This window comes from Silurus aristotelis, assembly GCF_946808225.1.
Source record: "Silurus aristotelis genome assembly, chromosome: 21".
NCBI classification, from domain to species: domain Eukaryota; kingdom Metazoa; phylum Chordata; class Actinopteri; order Siluriformes; family Siluridae; genus Silurus; species Silurus aristotelis.
This window is the reverse complement of record NC_139594.1, coordinates 14,588,571-14,604,899: the sequence shown is the minus strand read 5'-3', so window position 1 is coordinate 14,604,899 and position 16,329 is coordinate 14,588,571. Positions and strand designations below refer to the sequence as shown.

The window sequence follows — 16,329 nt, the reverse complement described above, 5'->3', positions numbered from 1 at the left end:
TCTCTTATTCTTTCATGCCCTCCCCATCTGTCAAGGTGTCTGTCTGTCCCTTCACTCGTTTATTACGTTTCTCACAAGCAGCTTTAAGTAACCACAGGCCTGTTTTTTTATCCAGTATATAAAACGATCCTCTATCATGCATAGGACTTTCAAGGCTATACACTCACATGCATTCGAAGTATCGAACTCTGTAACAATGGATGGAAATTGAAGTGCTAATCCACTTACTATTGGTGCTGAAAGAGAGATAAAAATAGACTTGAGGGAGAGAGAGAGGTGCCCTGTGAAACATGTGTGCAATGTAAACATGTAACAGGGCAACAATTTAACAACTCTATATAGTTGCCTTAAAAAGTAAAGTCAAGCAAAGATTAATAAAGCTTACTGTGTGGATGAAGTTAGTCAAAAGGTCTTAAAAAAGAAACACAGACTTACAGTTTTGGGCTTTTTAGTAGAACCCACACTATCACAGAAGTCCTCATTTTCATCCCAGGGGACTTTGCTGTCACCATTCGAGCCTGATGAGGGGTTAAGGGACATGGGGTCCTGGCCCTTCATGACCTGCACAGGGTCAAAACTCATCCTTCTCAAATGCACTCATTAACCACTGCTCCGAGGTCACCTTTCTCAAACGATAGACACTTTGTCCTGATGCACGCTCATAAATACTTATATGTGTGGCTCCAGCATAAACAAGCCTGGGAGTATTGTGCTGCTGCTGTGGATTCACAGGGTCTGGCTCCAGTCGGCTCGTTGTTTTTTGTGTCTTCTCTTCTCTGATGCAGCGTCCGCAATGTGCTACTTGTGTGTCATGTTGATTTCCACAAGGCCCCCCCCCATCCCCCTGGGCCTCTCTCTCCCCTCCCTCTCCCATTCACTCTCTCTCTTTCACATACACGTATATACACACACACACACACACACACACACACACACACACACACACACACACACACACACACACACACACACACACAATACATCTACCCCTTTCCTTTTATTGAGATCTACTTACATGCTATCCCTATCTCCATCTGCAGAGGGCATCACTCAGGCCACTGTAGAGCATTTATTAATAAATAATCAAGCAAACAGAAAATCAAAAAATCTTCATTGGCTAAACTGCTGTGCCATAATGATTGTCTACCAATTTATCACACGTCAATGCAACACACTTCATTTGAAATTAACTCTCAGCACCATTCTATCCGTACATTATCTACTAGCAAGAAACCAATGAACAGGTTATTTTTATTTATTCTGAAAAGAAGACAACATTTTAAAACAGTGGCTATGAATATTTCCCTGAGACAGCATGAGGAAGAAGCCTAGAGATAATGTTTGATCCTCTTCTAAATGCCACTGAATGGTAGTATTATGAATCAATGCATTTATATTTATGACATTTGGGTGATTCCCCCTTATCCAGAGCAACTTACAAAGTGCTTCAACGTCTTCATCCATAAATAAATTTTAATACTGGTTCAGACCGCTAGAGATTCAGCATGTTGGGAAGTCAGGTGGAAGTTCATTTCACCACCTCGGTGCCAGAACAGAGGACAGTTGGAAAGCATGTCGTCCTTGAACCCAGAGAGATGGTGGGACCAATAGAGAAGTGTTTGGGGATTAGAGGGAGCAGAGTGCAATGTGTGGTGAGGCCTTTGTAGGCAAACATTAGTGTTTTAAATCTGATGCAGGCAGCTACAGGAAGCTAGTGAAGCAGCGGGAGAACCCAGGGGGATTACAAACAAATCAGCATTCTGAATCATTTGCAGTAATCAAATGTCTTTTAGAGGCCGGCCTGCCGGGACTGAGCTCTAGTACTCCACTCTTAATGACGAGCGATTTGAACAAGCACCTGAGTATCTGTGTGGACAGAAACAAATAAGTTCTCCTGATATTGTACAGGAGAAACAGGCATGACCATGTTAGATTTGCAGTTGCAGGCAAAAAGGACATTCTGGTTATGCCCATAATTACCCCAAAGTTGTGTACACTGACTGAGGTTGAAATCTGAAAGTTCATGTCCATGGAGATTACAATTGACCTGATGTAGAGATGAATTGCCTTGGATGAAAAACTAGGGGGTATACCTGATGGAAAATTGAACTGCTTGAGCTGATAACCATCGGATTCCTAGTTCTTCAACTAAATTAATTAAGAAACAAGATTTTTGAATCGCCTTGTTATTTCTTATTGACAACTTGTCTGTTGCATTTGTATAAAAAAAAATTACTTTTGATCCAAAGATCTACCAGGTTGACAACTTGGCCTGGGATTTGCTAAAGGTCTAAGGTAGATTTATCTCAATGGCATGAAGTATCATCATCATCATCATCATCATCATCATTACCATAATCATTAATAGTAGTAGTTGTAGTATGAGTAGTAGTATAAGACCCTTGGTCATGGTTTATTTTACACCTCGTTATAACATTTCAAAGTGTTAAACTTTAGAATCAATAAAGGGAAAGTGTCGCTATTCGTTTGAGCTCTGAGCCCTAAAATGGCATTAAATATTTGCGCCTCAGAGACTCTTATGCTGTAGTGTGTAATGGTGACCCGTGCTGTGGGTTAACACCGCTTTTAGGAATGGCGGTGAACTGAGAGGCGACCGGAAGTACAGGAAAGAAGTAACAAGCCATGATTTCGGAGTATTTCCGCTAGAGGGGTAGCTATTATAATTGTTAAGGAGGTTTATTTATTCAGTCTTTGGAGTTTTCTTTCCCTCATCGACATGGAGCAGCCGGTGCCTAAAAAGTAAGAGCTATTATCTTCTGAAATGCTAACTGCTAACCGCGGCTATGTTCCGGTCGCGCTGTTAGCAAACAAGCTAAATATAAGCTAACCAGGGTACACATAGCATTAATAATTACCATAAATATATGTTTAGGTCGAATAACTAAGCAAGTAACTAACTGAGTTGATTTTGTAGTGTTAGCTAGTCAGTTTGTTAAATGTCTAGTGGTTTAGCATGCTAGTGCTAGTTGGAGCTGGTCTGTGTACATGGAGTCACAGCAGAGGGACGCGACAGCAGTATCAACACTGCCTTTAGTTAATTACACTTACAAGCGACAATGCAGTTGTATAGAGTGATTTTTTATTTTTATTTTTTTAATAAATACCATACTCTGTATCCTACTCTTTAGCCGTTTGTTGATTTTTCTCTCTTTTGAAATTATTGATAAATTAGGCTGAAGACGTGCGACTAAAAGCGTAATAAAAGGATAGGGTTTATATATAAGGGTGTATATAAATAACATAAAAAATGAATTCCTGAACAGACATTCCAGATATATATTTCACTATAAATCTCAAGAGGAAAGTCTGTATAGGAATTAATTTTTTATTTGTCCAGTTGAGAAAACCGCAAGCGCTGGTTTATCATAAATCAGGATTTCAGGTGATTTCCTCTGTAATGTCCATTTCTCTCTCTTAATAAAAGCAAATGATAAATGTGAACATGGGATATTTAGAAACAGAGAACAGGTTCTGAGTATAGGGGAAAAACTGTGTGGTTTAAAGATCGAGCTGTTGTGTTATTAAAAAGGAAACTGACATCAACATACTTGCACACACACATATGTATGACTTTTGACATTATTTTATATGTATAATGTAATGGCATATAAATCGACATGTATGTTATGACATTTATATGTATATTGTAATATACTTTTTCATTTAAGTCATTGGGGTTACAGGACAATTAATACATCATGACATGTTTGCATGTACCACACGATGACATACGTTTATGTATGTTGTGATTTTGTATGTATAACATTGTGTACATGTCAATTTATACATCATTATGAGACACATTTATATGTGTAAAGTAGTGACTTGTAAACTGACGTGTACGTAGCATTTATATGTATAAGGTAAAGATGTTAATTTGTATGTAGAAAGTATTGTCATTAATTTATATGTATATCATGACACATCTATATAGATAGATAGATAGATAGATAGATAGATAGATAGATAGATAGAGATATATATAAATGTATGACATTTTTTTAGTGATGTTATTCCTAACATTCCTGAACAGTTGGTCCTGCTTACACCCCCCCTTGTTTAAAAAAAAATATATAAACACCCACCCTCCTACACAGTAAATTTGTGAATATTAGTCAACATACTCTTAACACTGGTAAGATAGGGGAACAAATACAGTCAAGGTTTGCAGGTTTTTGCCCAACAGTATCTAATGTTTTTTTTTCAGGAGTTCTATAGGACAATAGTTCATTAATCCAGTGTCTTTCTGAGTTTCAGATTTTTAAGTATAATTAATTTTTTTTGCTGAAGTGCTTGGAAGTGAGCCAACATCACCCAAATATCCAAACTTTAGGATCAAAGTCATGCTTATGATATTTCGGAGATTATTGCTATTACGTACTTTCATTAAAAAAAGTCTGATATTAGACCGCTCCAGAGCATGTGAAGAAGAGTCCCAGTTATGTATATGTTCTGTGTAAAATGTTAAATTCGAATTTGTCTGTGATTATTACATACCAGTACAGTTTATGACTTTTCTAGACGCAGACCCCAGTCTCTATCGTCATAGGAACATTCCGAATCCGATTCCCATTTTTGTTTAATTAGATATTTTTGGTAGGCTGGGAGATTATTAATAAGAATACAGTATATAGATGTAAGGCCTCAGATATGTTGGGGAATGAGCCAATTAATTGACTTTTGATCTAATCTCTTATTTGTAAATACTTAAAATAGTTATGCTTAGGCAAGCCAAAAAGTTCAGACAATTGAAAGAAGCTAGCATATATACCGTTCACATAGAAGTCACTGACTGCTTTTATTCCTTTTTTAAATCTAACTTTGTAAAATTCTGTGAGCAGTAGGACTTTTTTTTATATTAGGATTATTGTCAGGAAGTGTGTTCACTAGTAACAATGTGTTTAAGATTAGAAGCGTATGTGATTCCTGCCATGCACCAAAGGTATGTAAAGAATTGTTTTTTGCAATCTTTGAAAGCTTCTTCCTTGTGTTCAAAATTAGAGTAGTTTTCATTTCGTATTGCTCCATTGATACCCATCTCACATCAGTGTTCTTTTAATGTCACCGTATCCACAGTGGGTGAAATTAAGAAGTGAGGTAGTAACATCTGAAATTTGGAAGATTTAGCCCACCTTTAGAATATGGGGCTTGAAGTGCAATTAGATTAACCCTTGGGGTTGCTTATGCTACATAAATGAATTTTACTTCGGAATTTTAAAAGGAATATGATGAAATAAGTAAATATTGTAAATAATTACTTTTACTCTAATGATTCCTCCAATTAATGACAGTTTATTTGGTTTAACAGTTTAACATAGTTTTCTTTATATTCTTTATCAAAAGAGCTACTAATATTAATGCCTAAATTCACCGGAGCACCGTTTTAGGGAACCAGAAAGAATTCTGGCATCGTTGTCTGATACGTTAATTGGAAAAGCCAATTTATAACCTGATACTGCGCCGTATTCCTTGTGACACTGAAATAGGGGAAAGCAAGGTTTAATTGGGTTAGTTAGGAATATTAGAAGATCATCCGCATATAGAGAGAGTTTGTGTTCGTTCCAAATGTTATTCCAGTAATTAATGGATTTGAGCGAATGGAATAGCTAGTGGTTCTAGAGCAATAGAGAATAATCCAGGTGAGCTCAGGCATCCTTGTCTACATCCCCTATAGTGCAGGAAGGCATCTGATAAAACTCCATTAGTCGAAATCTGAGCCTTAGCTGCATTAAAGAGTGTTTTGTTGTATTAAATAAAGATGTCTCAAAGGGGGATAACAGAAAACCTGGTTCTATTCTGTCGAATGTCTTTTCGGCATCCATAAATAAAATCACCATGGGACGTTCTCGTTTTCCTGCAGCATTTATTACATGGAACATTAATCGAAAATTATCTGCTCCTTGTCTGTTTTTGACGAATGAATTTGACATTCTCTATTCGCATAGTAATTATTTTAGACTTTATAGTCAGAATTCAGCAAACTGAGAGGACTATAAGAACCACATTTTTGTATCTTTTCCTTGCTTGGGTAGCAAGATCATTGTCGCCATCTCCAGTGAGTACGGTAACACTTAGCTATCTAGTGCTTCCTTAATCATGTTAGTGAGAGGGGTCAGTCATTTTCTACAAACTGCTGTCAAATATTCAATTGGGAATCCATCTGGTCAAGGCACCTTATTATCCTGTAAAGATTTTGAGTACCACCTCCTCAGACATTCCAGCATCAAGAAGATCTTTTGTCTATTGTGTCAATCCTGGGAAAAGGCATTTTTTTTATGTCACTGTCAGCATTTTCAATATCAAAATCACTTTTCATCATATTTTTTTAATTCTAAAGAAAAGCCTTTGAATCTTTTAAACAAACACCATCTTCCACTTTAATAGAACGGACATTTTTATCAGAATCTTACTTTTTAATCTGCCATCTTAATTTGCTTGTTTTATTGCCAAATTCATAATGATAATTTGTTCTAGCCACTGCTGCTTCAGCCTTAGTGGTGCATAGATTGTTGTGTTTATGTATATTTTAATGGCACTTTCATACATATAACATAAGGTACATGTCGGTTTATATATCATTATTAAAGATATTTATATGTATAACATAATGACATGAATTGATATGTATAATGTGTATATCATAGTATATGTATATTTATATGTATATACATGCTAATTTACATGTTATTGAGCAACATAAATGTCTGATATACAGTGTGTAATTCATATTGGCATAGATATTTATATTGTAATGATTGTATGTAGTGTCTTGCTTTAGTATTTTACTATCAATGTTTTACCTCCAGGAAAATTTGTAACTTAATTTATTTCGTTATAACGTTAAATACATTTCCTCATTGAATCCTTTTTGTTGTTGTTGCAAAAACTAAAACAATATTGAATGTATAGTTTTTATAAAACCAGTCGCCTGTCTTCATAGCACTAATAATAATTTGTAAGCACTCTTACATGAAGTGGCATGTCTGAACTTCTGCCTGTGTCCTAACAGTAAACTGAAGAAGCTTAGTGAAGACAGTCTCACCAAACAACCAGAGGAAGTCTTTGACGTCCTCGAAAAGCTGGGTGAAGGGTAAAGTGACATTTTTATTCATTTCCTAGTGATTGTGCAGGTGTCTGAAATCTATTCTAAAAACACTTGTTGGCACTTGCATTCAGGTCCTATGGAAGTGTTTTCAAAGCAATCCATAAAGAATCAGGCCAAGTGGTGGCCATTAAGCAGGTTCCTGTGGAGTCGGACCTGCAAGAGATCATCAAGGAGATCTCCATTATGCAGCAATGTGACAGGTAATGGTGTAGTGCAATTTCTCTAGAAAACAAACACAGGCAGTATGTTAATCATTAAAGGGCATAGTGCAGCTCAGCATCAAAGGCCCTCTCCACTATTAGTATATTATTATACATTAACGTACATGTGGCCAAAAGTATACGGACGCCCTGCTCTTTACGATCAAACTTCCCATGTGGATCTTCCCAAGATAGTTACCACATTGTATTAGTGAATGCTGTAGCTACTGGAAGTAAAGAGGCTTAAAAATGTATCAGAATGCCAGCATTATTCAACAGCAGGGTCTGGTCTCATCAAGGGCTAAAACAATTCAAGTAACTCGAGAAATTCGAATACAAAAAAAAACCATAGAGGCAAATTATTTGAGTGCTTCGTTTAGTGCATTTAACAACATCTGGTGCACTGTGTTTCCCCACGGACCTTTATTACTGATGCACCACCCACGGAACGAAGGTAAACACACAAGACGCTGCAGAACAGGAAATGGAGGAATGGGGAGAAAACAGTGAGGGGTGAGGAGAAGATTCAGGCCAAAGAAAACAACAAAGTTTACAAAGTTTGGGATCATTTCAAAGTAACACACCGTAAAGTGCAGTTACTGTAATAGAAAATTTATTTTTATTTATATAGTTGCATTTTGAAGTAATATAATAATATAATTGTTTATTTTAAGAGACCTGCATTATTTTCTCTTGTATATTTAGCATTGCTCTTTTAAAAGAAATGTACTCTTTATCTAATACTTTTGAGTATTTATAGGATTGCTTGATTATTCAATGGAATGATCGTTAGAATATACAATCACTAAAATAATCAATAGCCCTAGTTTCATCCATCCATGTGTAAATGAACACAAATCCCCACAGCCATGCCCTAAAAAATAGCAGAAATATTTCTTTACAAATAAATAATGAATATCTCCAGAAGAGTGGAGCTTATAATAACAGACATATCAGAAATCACATATAGGTGTGATGGTGATGAAAAAAAGTTGCGTACTGGTCATGTCTTAGACTTTTGTTGCCGTGTTGTTGTTTTTTGTTTATTTTTACCTATATAACTAGGTTTTCGTTCACAATCACGTGTTCACTGGCTGTTTGTTCTTCCATGTTTGATTTCCTTGTTTCCCCCCAGTTTGTGAAACAGCTTAGTCATGGGTTAGAAAAGCACATGATTTCAGTCTGACATTTATGAAAACTTCACTGTGAGCAAAAAAAAAAAAAACCTCATTGACACCAGTTTATTTTAACAAAGCAACCACATTTCCCTACCTTGCAGCCTCTTTTTAGTAATACTGCACATAAAACATTTGACAGATAAAAGAAATCCTGTGTTTTTTGCCTGCAAGTTTAGAACTCCACATGCAAAATACACACACATCTCTCTGTCCCACTGAATATGAAATCTAGATGATTACGACGGCTCACATGTCCAGTGACACTGAACCTGCCTTCTCTCTCCATAGACCACACTGCAGGTTATTAAAGCTATTATAGGCACCAGTCTGGTCCATGATAATTAGGGGTCGACCGATTTTACCAATAGCTAGGGTCAATCGTACTTGCCGATTGGAAAAAAAGAAGAAAAAAAAAACGCTCTTCATGCAGCACGCAGTCTTGCATGTAAAAACAAACAGCACATGTCATTAGTGATTCGCCTCTAGTGGCCGTTAGTTCCAGCAATCAACTATTGGTGCTGATTAATTGGCCGACCTCCAATATAAGGTTTGTGTAAAGATTTACTCAAAAAGTGTCATTAATAATAATCAGTATATTGGTTGTCTCTCTTTCCAGTCCCTATGTAGTGAAGTACTATGGCAGTTATTTTAAAAACACAGACCTGTGGATTGTAATGGAGTACTGTGGCGCCGGCTCCGTATCCGATATTATCCGCTTGCGTAACAAAACAGTAAGTTGAATAAATGCTGGCTTAAAGGAAGAGATGTATAGCACTTTTGTTTGAATGCCGGGGATAAATTATTTATTTTATTCCAGCTCACAGAAGAAGAGATTGCGACGATCCTTAAATCCACATTGAAAGGTCTTGAGTATTTGCACTTCATGCGAAAGATCCACAGAGACATCAAAGCTGGGAATATTCTTCTTAACACTGAAGGACACGCCAAACTGGCAGACTTCGGAGTGGCTGGACAGCTTACTGTACATTGTTTTTCAACCAATTATACCTGATTTCTGAAATATATCCGCTGTATTACAGCCATGTGGATGTGATCAATGATTTCTCACAGCTGTGTTCATTTTTCTGCTGAAGGACACGATGGCAAAGAGGAACACTGTGATTGGCACGCCGTTCTGGATGGCTCCGGAGGTGATTCAGGAGATTGGCTATAATTGCGTGGCAGATATCTGGTCTTTGGGCATCACATCTATAGAAATGGCAGAGGGCAAACCTCCTTATGCAGACATTCATCCAATGAGAGTGAGTGAAATACATTTTGATGATTTAGTCCAATAACAAAAGACTGTGAGAAACCGTGTTATCTTTTTTTGTTTGTTTGTTTGTTTTTAGGCGATTTTTATGATTCCAACAAATCCGCCACCAACATTCCGGAAACCCGAGCTGTGGAGTGACGAATTTACAGACTTTGTGAAGAAATGTTTAGTGAAGAACCCAGAGCAGAGAGCCACAGCTACCCAGCTCTTACAGGTGTGTAATAAACAGTCAGACATGCTCTCGTTAAAATGAAGCACAATACATTTATTATTTCTAATTGGGTTAAAATTTTTTCCTCATCCTAAATGCTGCCATGCTACAAACTATTCTGCTTTTTGCTAGCTTAATAACTACACACAGCAAAGTCTGAGACTATAACTTATATTTGATGGCTGTAGGTCAGTGCTTGAAATTCATTTAGCTTTCTAGTGTCATTAGTAATGCAGTATAATATTTAAAAAGTAAAAGGTAAATGATTAATTTAATATTTTAGGTGGATCTCTGCCCTTGTCATGATTCTTCAGGAAACAATTTATTGCTTTTAATGATTCAGAGTGAAGGATACAGGAATATCACTTATAGTATAGGATGGGTTTATATCAGGGGTGTCCAATCTTTTGCACAAAGGGCCGGTGTAGATGCAGGGTTTTATTCCAACTAATCAAGAGCCACACCTGAAAATTATTGAAAATAGAAATCATTAGATTTAAACAGGTAGAATTTGCTGTAGACTTGCTTGGTTGTAATGAAATCCTGCACCCACACAGGCCCTTTGTGGAAAAGATTGGACACTCCTGGTTTATATAGGCCCATTTAAAAGGTAGGCCTTTTTGCGGTGGGTGTCATCACCCTCTTCCGAACCCTGGATCAGTCACACCTCTGTCTTTTGAAGTAAATAGTATGATTGAGATTAGTTTGTAATGTTTCTTTAAGTTTGTTTGACACATCATCAGAAGCAGAGCACTAACACTTTTAGCCCAGTGTCTGTGAAATAAAACAGGAAGTGGTGTGATCAGTTCACAGAATCACTTATTCTGGGCCTGCAGTGGGAAGAGTTTGCTTTCGCACATCAAGTGAAAGCAAACTGTGTCCTTACTTTATAAAATTATATAAGACAGATTGATTCAAAATGCTGTCAGATCACCAACTTCAGATCAGTGCATCATAATTACATCCCATTAACACAATTTGACTACAATTCAATGTCCTTACTGTGAAATGCTCGTTTTCTTTCTGAGCAAAGACGAGCCTGTGAACATCTCTCATAAGATTCTTTAAAAGCTACTTAAAGTCTTTGAATCCTAATTTAATTCTTTTTTAATTTTTTCATTTGGTGTGGTTTTCTAGCACCCCTTTATAACAAGTGCTAAACCGGTGGCTATTCTGAGGGACCTGATCACAGAAGCGATGGAGATGAAGGCAAAGAGACAACAAGAGCAGCAACGTGAGCTGGAAGAGGAGGATGAAAACTCTGTAGGTTTTGTGTTTTATGTAGTCCTTTCTTATTTTTTGTAATACTTTCACAGTTTATACCCTGGTTTAGGTCTGTGTTTGTACCCATGTTTATGTGTCTTTCAGGAGGAGGAGGTCGAGGTGGATTCTCACACCATGGTGAAGTCTGGCTCAGAGAGCGCCGGCACCATGAGAGCAACAGGCACTATGAGCGACGGCGCTCAGACCATGATTGAGCATGGTAGCACCATGCTGGAATCAGACCTGGGCACCATGGTCATCAACAGTGATGATGAAGATGATGATGAAGATGTGGGCTCAATGAGAAGTAGGTGTTAAACTTTCAGGAAAGATTTACAGTTTGACGTGCTGTTTATTTCTTGTTATAAAATGTGCCAATTTATTATTTTTTTGGACAATAGGAAACCCGACAGTGCCGCAAGGCCAGCGCCCATCTTTTATGGATTACTTTGACAAGCAGGATTCAAACAAAGCACAACAAGAGGGTTACAATCACAACCAGCATGACCCTTACCATATGCCCAAAACAGCTTTTCCAGACAACTGGAAAGTACCACAGGATGGAGACTTTGATTTTGTAAGTAAAAATAGTTTTTATATATATATATATATATATATATATATATATATATATATATATATATATATATATATATATATATATAATTATAAAATTAATTTATTTTTTTTTAAGAGCAATGATCTTTTTTTATACAAATGAGCAGGGTTAGGGCCTTGCATAAGGGTCCAGCAGTGGCAAGATGGTGACTTTACTCATCACCTTCCAGAAATCAATCTCAACCACTAACCTACCATATCCCAAAGCCTGAAACTCAACTGTGAAGAATATTATTTTAGCACGGACATCACAGAAACCTGAGATCCATGTTAAATTTGTATTTGTATAATTTAAACAATCTTTCTTTTCGAATTAGGCCAAGTACCAACTGATGTTCTATACACTATTTGTCTGTTTTGCAATAGACGTTATATTTCCAAAAGTTTGCGGACACCTGGTCTTAAGTATAGTATTTGCATTTTGCATAGTGTGTATGTGGACATTTGTGTTCATCAGCCACAAGGGTGTTAGTAAACACCTTTGTGTGAACAGTTTGGAGAAGAACCACATTTAGTAGGAAAGGTCAGGTGTCCCAATACTTTTGTCCATATAGTGCAAGATATTAATAAGTCATGGAATTCACATCAAGTTTATCTCATGCCTCATCAATGTCATTTGTGTTCAGCAGAAGAGCCTGTGGTACTTGTTTTTATGTTGTATATCTTTTAAGTTTTTTGTCAGCATTTTGTTTTACATTAATTAATGAATCCTCATCACTAATAATCACTGATATTTGCTATTAGATTTGGGTTGGAGTTTTTCTGCATGCTCATCGCATGTATTTGTATGTGCAGCTGAAAAATCTCGACTTCGAGGAGCTACAGATGCGCCTCAGTGCTCTGGACCCCATGATGGAGCGCGAAATCGAGGAGCTTCGGCAGCGTTACACGGCAAAGCGGCAGCCTATTCTCGATGCCATGGATGCCAAGAAGCGCCGGCAACAAAACTTCTAGGACTGATTCCAGAAAGAAAGCAAGTAAAAATCAGACGACAAAAAGAACTGGCAGGCCAGATTATGTCCCCAATTAGAGTCTTATATTGTTTCACTCCTGATTGCTGAGCCTCTTACTGTTTGCCCTCAGCTGCTGATTAGCCACAAGAGCATCTGGCTAAGTATTAGAATGCTGTTTTACTTTATTTCTAAGGAATCTATCTGAGGCCTGAGCCTTGGCTTGCACGCCGTACAAGTACACAACGAACGAGAAGATAAGTGTCAAGGCGAAGATAGAAATGGTAAAAGAAATTGTGAAGGTTTTTATTTAGCGCACTCATCTAATCGATCTCTACACTTCTTCAAATCTAAATTGAACGGAATAGAAGACAGGAGGTGTTAATGTCCTTTTTTTCTCTATAAATGACATCATGTAATACTGCAACATGGCTGCAGTCTGAAGCTATGATCTTTATCGTTATGTCTGAGTCCTACTTTGTACTGAGGTGTTTTGTGCTGTTGTTTATACCAATAGCAATTCTGTTTATCGTAAACTCCAGTGAACAATACGTTAAAGCATAATAACACACAGTAACTGGTAGATTTGTATCTGGAGCAGGAATGTTAGATTAGGTTTAAAGCATTACTAAAACATAATTAAAACCTCTGCAGAGGTGCCAACATTTTTAACAGAAGTGAGACAAGCAGCAGAAAAGATTAAAAGCCTAAAAAATTAACAGCTACTCCATAAATTCTTTTTTTAGCGAATCAGACCGCATCACCGAATTGTTTTCTATGTAGACGTTCATAACGCAGGTGCAAAGAGAAAGTAACCACTCCTAGGAATAAATGTGTGTCTTTTCATATTTCACAGTACTTTCCCTTTGGTAAATTGGCTGTTCTGCTGGGTGAAACATTTTGATTCACGTTTTGTCAGATTTATCGGAAAGAAAAGACCCACACCTATGCTCAGGTATCTCTAATTTAGCATTAACAAGGAGTAAACAAAATGTAAATCTCTGTCTAAACCAGGCATTCCAAAACTCGGTGTCATGACCCCAGATGGGGATCAATTAAAAAAATCGTGCGCTAATATATTAAAATGTTACTGGGAGTGACATTCAGACGCATCATGTTAAAATTATATGTAAGCTTAATTTTATGTTAGTGTTTGTCTTTATAATGACGTGCTGCACTAGCGTAGTTCAGCAATAAAAATAAACAAATATTTCCCCGTGTATCTGCCTTTACGAAAAACATCACAAATCATACACTTTGTGTACTTTAGTGTGGTTATTGCATACAAACAATAACAGGTTGGATTTTAAAAACGTCGAACCTTCCGTAAAACTCTGGTTCAGAGAGAATTTTCTAGATGACTAAATCAGAATATTTTTCGGTTTAGAGATGCAGCCCATGAGAGTAATCATGATAACAACAGTAGAACGTTTTAAAATCACTGTATACTATACAGTCTGACCTGAAGGACGTAGGTGTTATGGCTCAGACGTCCCATCTAATGAGTTTTGCTTTTAAATCATCCATATCCACACAACATACACAGGTGTATGAACAACGCCGCCACTCGCATAACCACTGCTTTTGCACACAAATGAAATCATGTGTCGAGTATAATCCAGGCTCCTTTCATTTACATCTCACTATTCTAAATAAGAGCATTTCCCTATATCTTCAATTTACAAATGTAGGGCAATTAAGGCTTTTGACTCACATTCACAATGTCCATTTCAGGAAACATTTTAGGAACGCCTGGATAGATATCAGCGCCTCTGTAATCATGGGACTATTTGGATGAATTGTGACATGACCTACGGTTGGATTTTAATGAATAATTAAAGTAAACCAAAGACAATCAAACAAGTGGAACATTATAGAGAGCTTTCATTAGTCAACTCAGACTTGTAGTCTTAAATGGGCTTCTTTTAGTTCATCTGGAATTGATCTGAGTGAAGGGACAAGGTTTTACTTAGCAGTGAGTTTGAAGCTTGAAATGAATTGGATTTAGTGAAACAATTATTATTATACTTGTCATCCCTACGTTAATTAGGCTTCTGCTTATGGACCGCACCCTATCTCTGTAAATATGCATGGAGTATTTAAGTTTGATTCTTATATTGAATGTTACTTTTCTTGTATTTGTCTATTTTTTTTTCCCCACATTGATTTATTCCTATGCTCAGTAAAACACTCCTGTAAAGAAGTGCGAATCACACATCCTCAGACTGGCACTTTATCTCAGGGGTTAATGAACAGTACTTTGTCCTGATTGGTTGTTTTACAATGGCATTTCGGGTGTGTCTATGGGACCAGCGTTACGTCGAGTGTCCGTTCCTGGTACTTGAGCAATACAACAAACATAATCTTCAAAAAAATTGTTTTACCACGTAATAATGTAATGAGGAGGAAACATACACATGGAGTGATGAAGTACAGCTATGTGATGTAGAACACGGACCTTTAAAATCATTACCGGTTTTCCCCACTGAGGCCTATTGTGGACATTTTGGTAATATTGTCTGAAGATAATGTTTGGTGGATCGCTTTTTACAAGTACTTGCTTATGAATTGCATTTGAGCGTGCTTAAAATGCCTTACTTCTGTCTTTGATTAGTTATATCATTTTCATTCTTTCTGACATGTATGATAAAACTCCACTCTATTCTAATTTATTGTGCAGTTTTTATATCTGTTAATAGCTGCTTTTGCATGAAAAGCTTTCTCAATTTCCTCACGTACATCACAGTTCTGACTGGTGATGTTTCCTAGTTTTCATCTCCCCTGAAATTATAGATGGAATTTTGAGAGAGGTTTTTGTGCAATAGAAATGTCACACACTCCCCTGAGAGGGAAGTCTTTAATAAACGTCACTTTCTTGTCACAAATTCTTTTTTCATCCTTAACTAAATTGGGTTATGTATCAATGTGTAAGTATTTTAATACTTTTAAATCTGTCTATGCACACATTTAATGCAGGATGAAGTACACTGGAAAAAATCATTAGGTGACCATACTTTTCAAGCTGTATGTGGTTTTTCCTTGAACTGTTACTATAATAATAATCGAAGCACAAAATTGTATAGGATGGTAGCATAAAATTTTCCCTTCACTTTAACTTGTGAATCAAACCTGTTTCAGCATGACGATGTCCTTCTCCCCACAGCCAGCCATGAAGATATGTTGTACATGGGATGGAGTGAAAGATGTTGAGTGGCCTGCTATAGAGATCTGATCTTAACCTTATTGAGCACCTCTGGGATGAATTGGAATGCTGACTGCATCCCAGAACTCCTCACCTTCATCAGTACCTGAGTTTACTAACACCTTAATGGCTGAATGAGCACAAATCTCTACAAGCACACTCTGAAATCTGGTGGAACATCTTCCCAGAAGAGTGGAGGTTATAATAACAGCAAATGTGGAATTAGATTTTTAAAAAGCACATATAAATGTTATAGTACAGTATCCATAAACTTTTGTCCATATAGTTTTGCTTGCATCAAAACA

At 36.9% G+C, this 16,329-nt stretch overlaps 2 protein-coding genes across 2 annotated transcripts in view; one reads left to right on the top strand and one right to left on the bottom strand.

Annotated features, from left to right (window-relative positions):
- nt5c1aa (5'-nucleotidase, cytosolic IAa) overlaps positions 1–820 on the bottom strand; it is an 18,477-nt gene extending 17,657 nt beyond the window's left edge. Inside the window, exon 1 of the mRNA XM_083523785.1 lies at positions 436–820. Coding sequence (XP_083379911.1) covers positions 436–582 — 147 coding nt within the window. The 5' untranslated portion in view covers positions 583–820. The remainder of the gene's footprint in view (positions 1–435) is intronic.
- Positions 821–2,371: 1,551 nt separating this feature from the next.
- On the top strand, positions 2,372–15,707 carry stk3 (serine/threonine kinase 3). The gene is made up of 11 exons (XM_083523735.1): positions 2,372–2,760; positions 7,031–7,111; positions 7,198–7,326; positions 9,121–9,235; positions 9,322–9,486; positions 9,599–9,766; positions 9,857–9,994; positions 11,129–11,254; positions 11,360–11,561; positions 11,656–11,831; positions 12,668–15,707. Exons 1-11 carry the CDS (start codon positions 2,738–2,740, stop codon positions 12,824–12,826), a joined length of 1,482 nt encoding a protein of 493 aa, XP_083379861.1. The 5' UTR covers positions 2,372–2,737; the 3' UTR covers positions 12,827–15,707.
- The last annotated feature ends 622 nt before the right edge of the window (positions 15,708–16,329 follow it).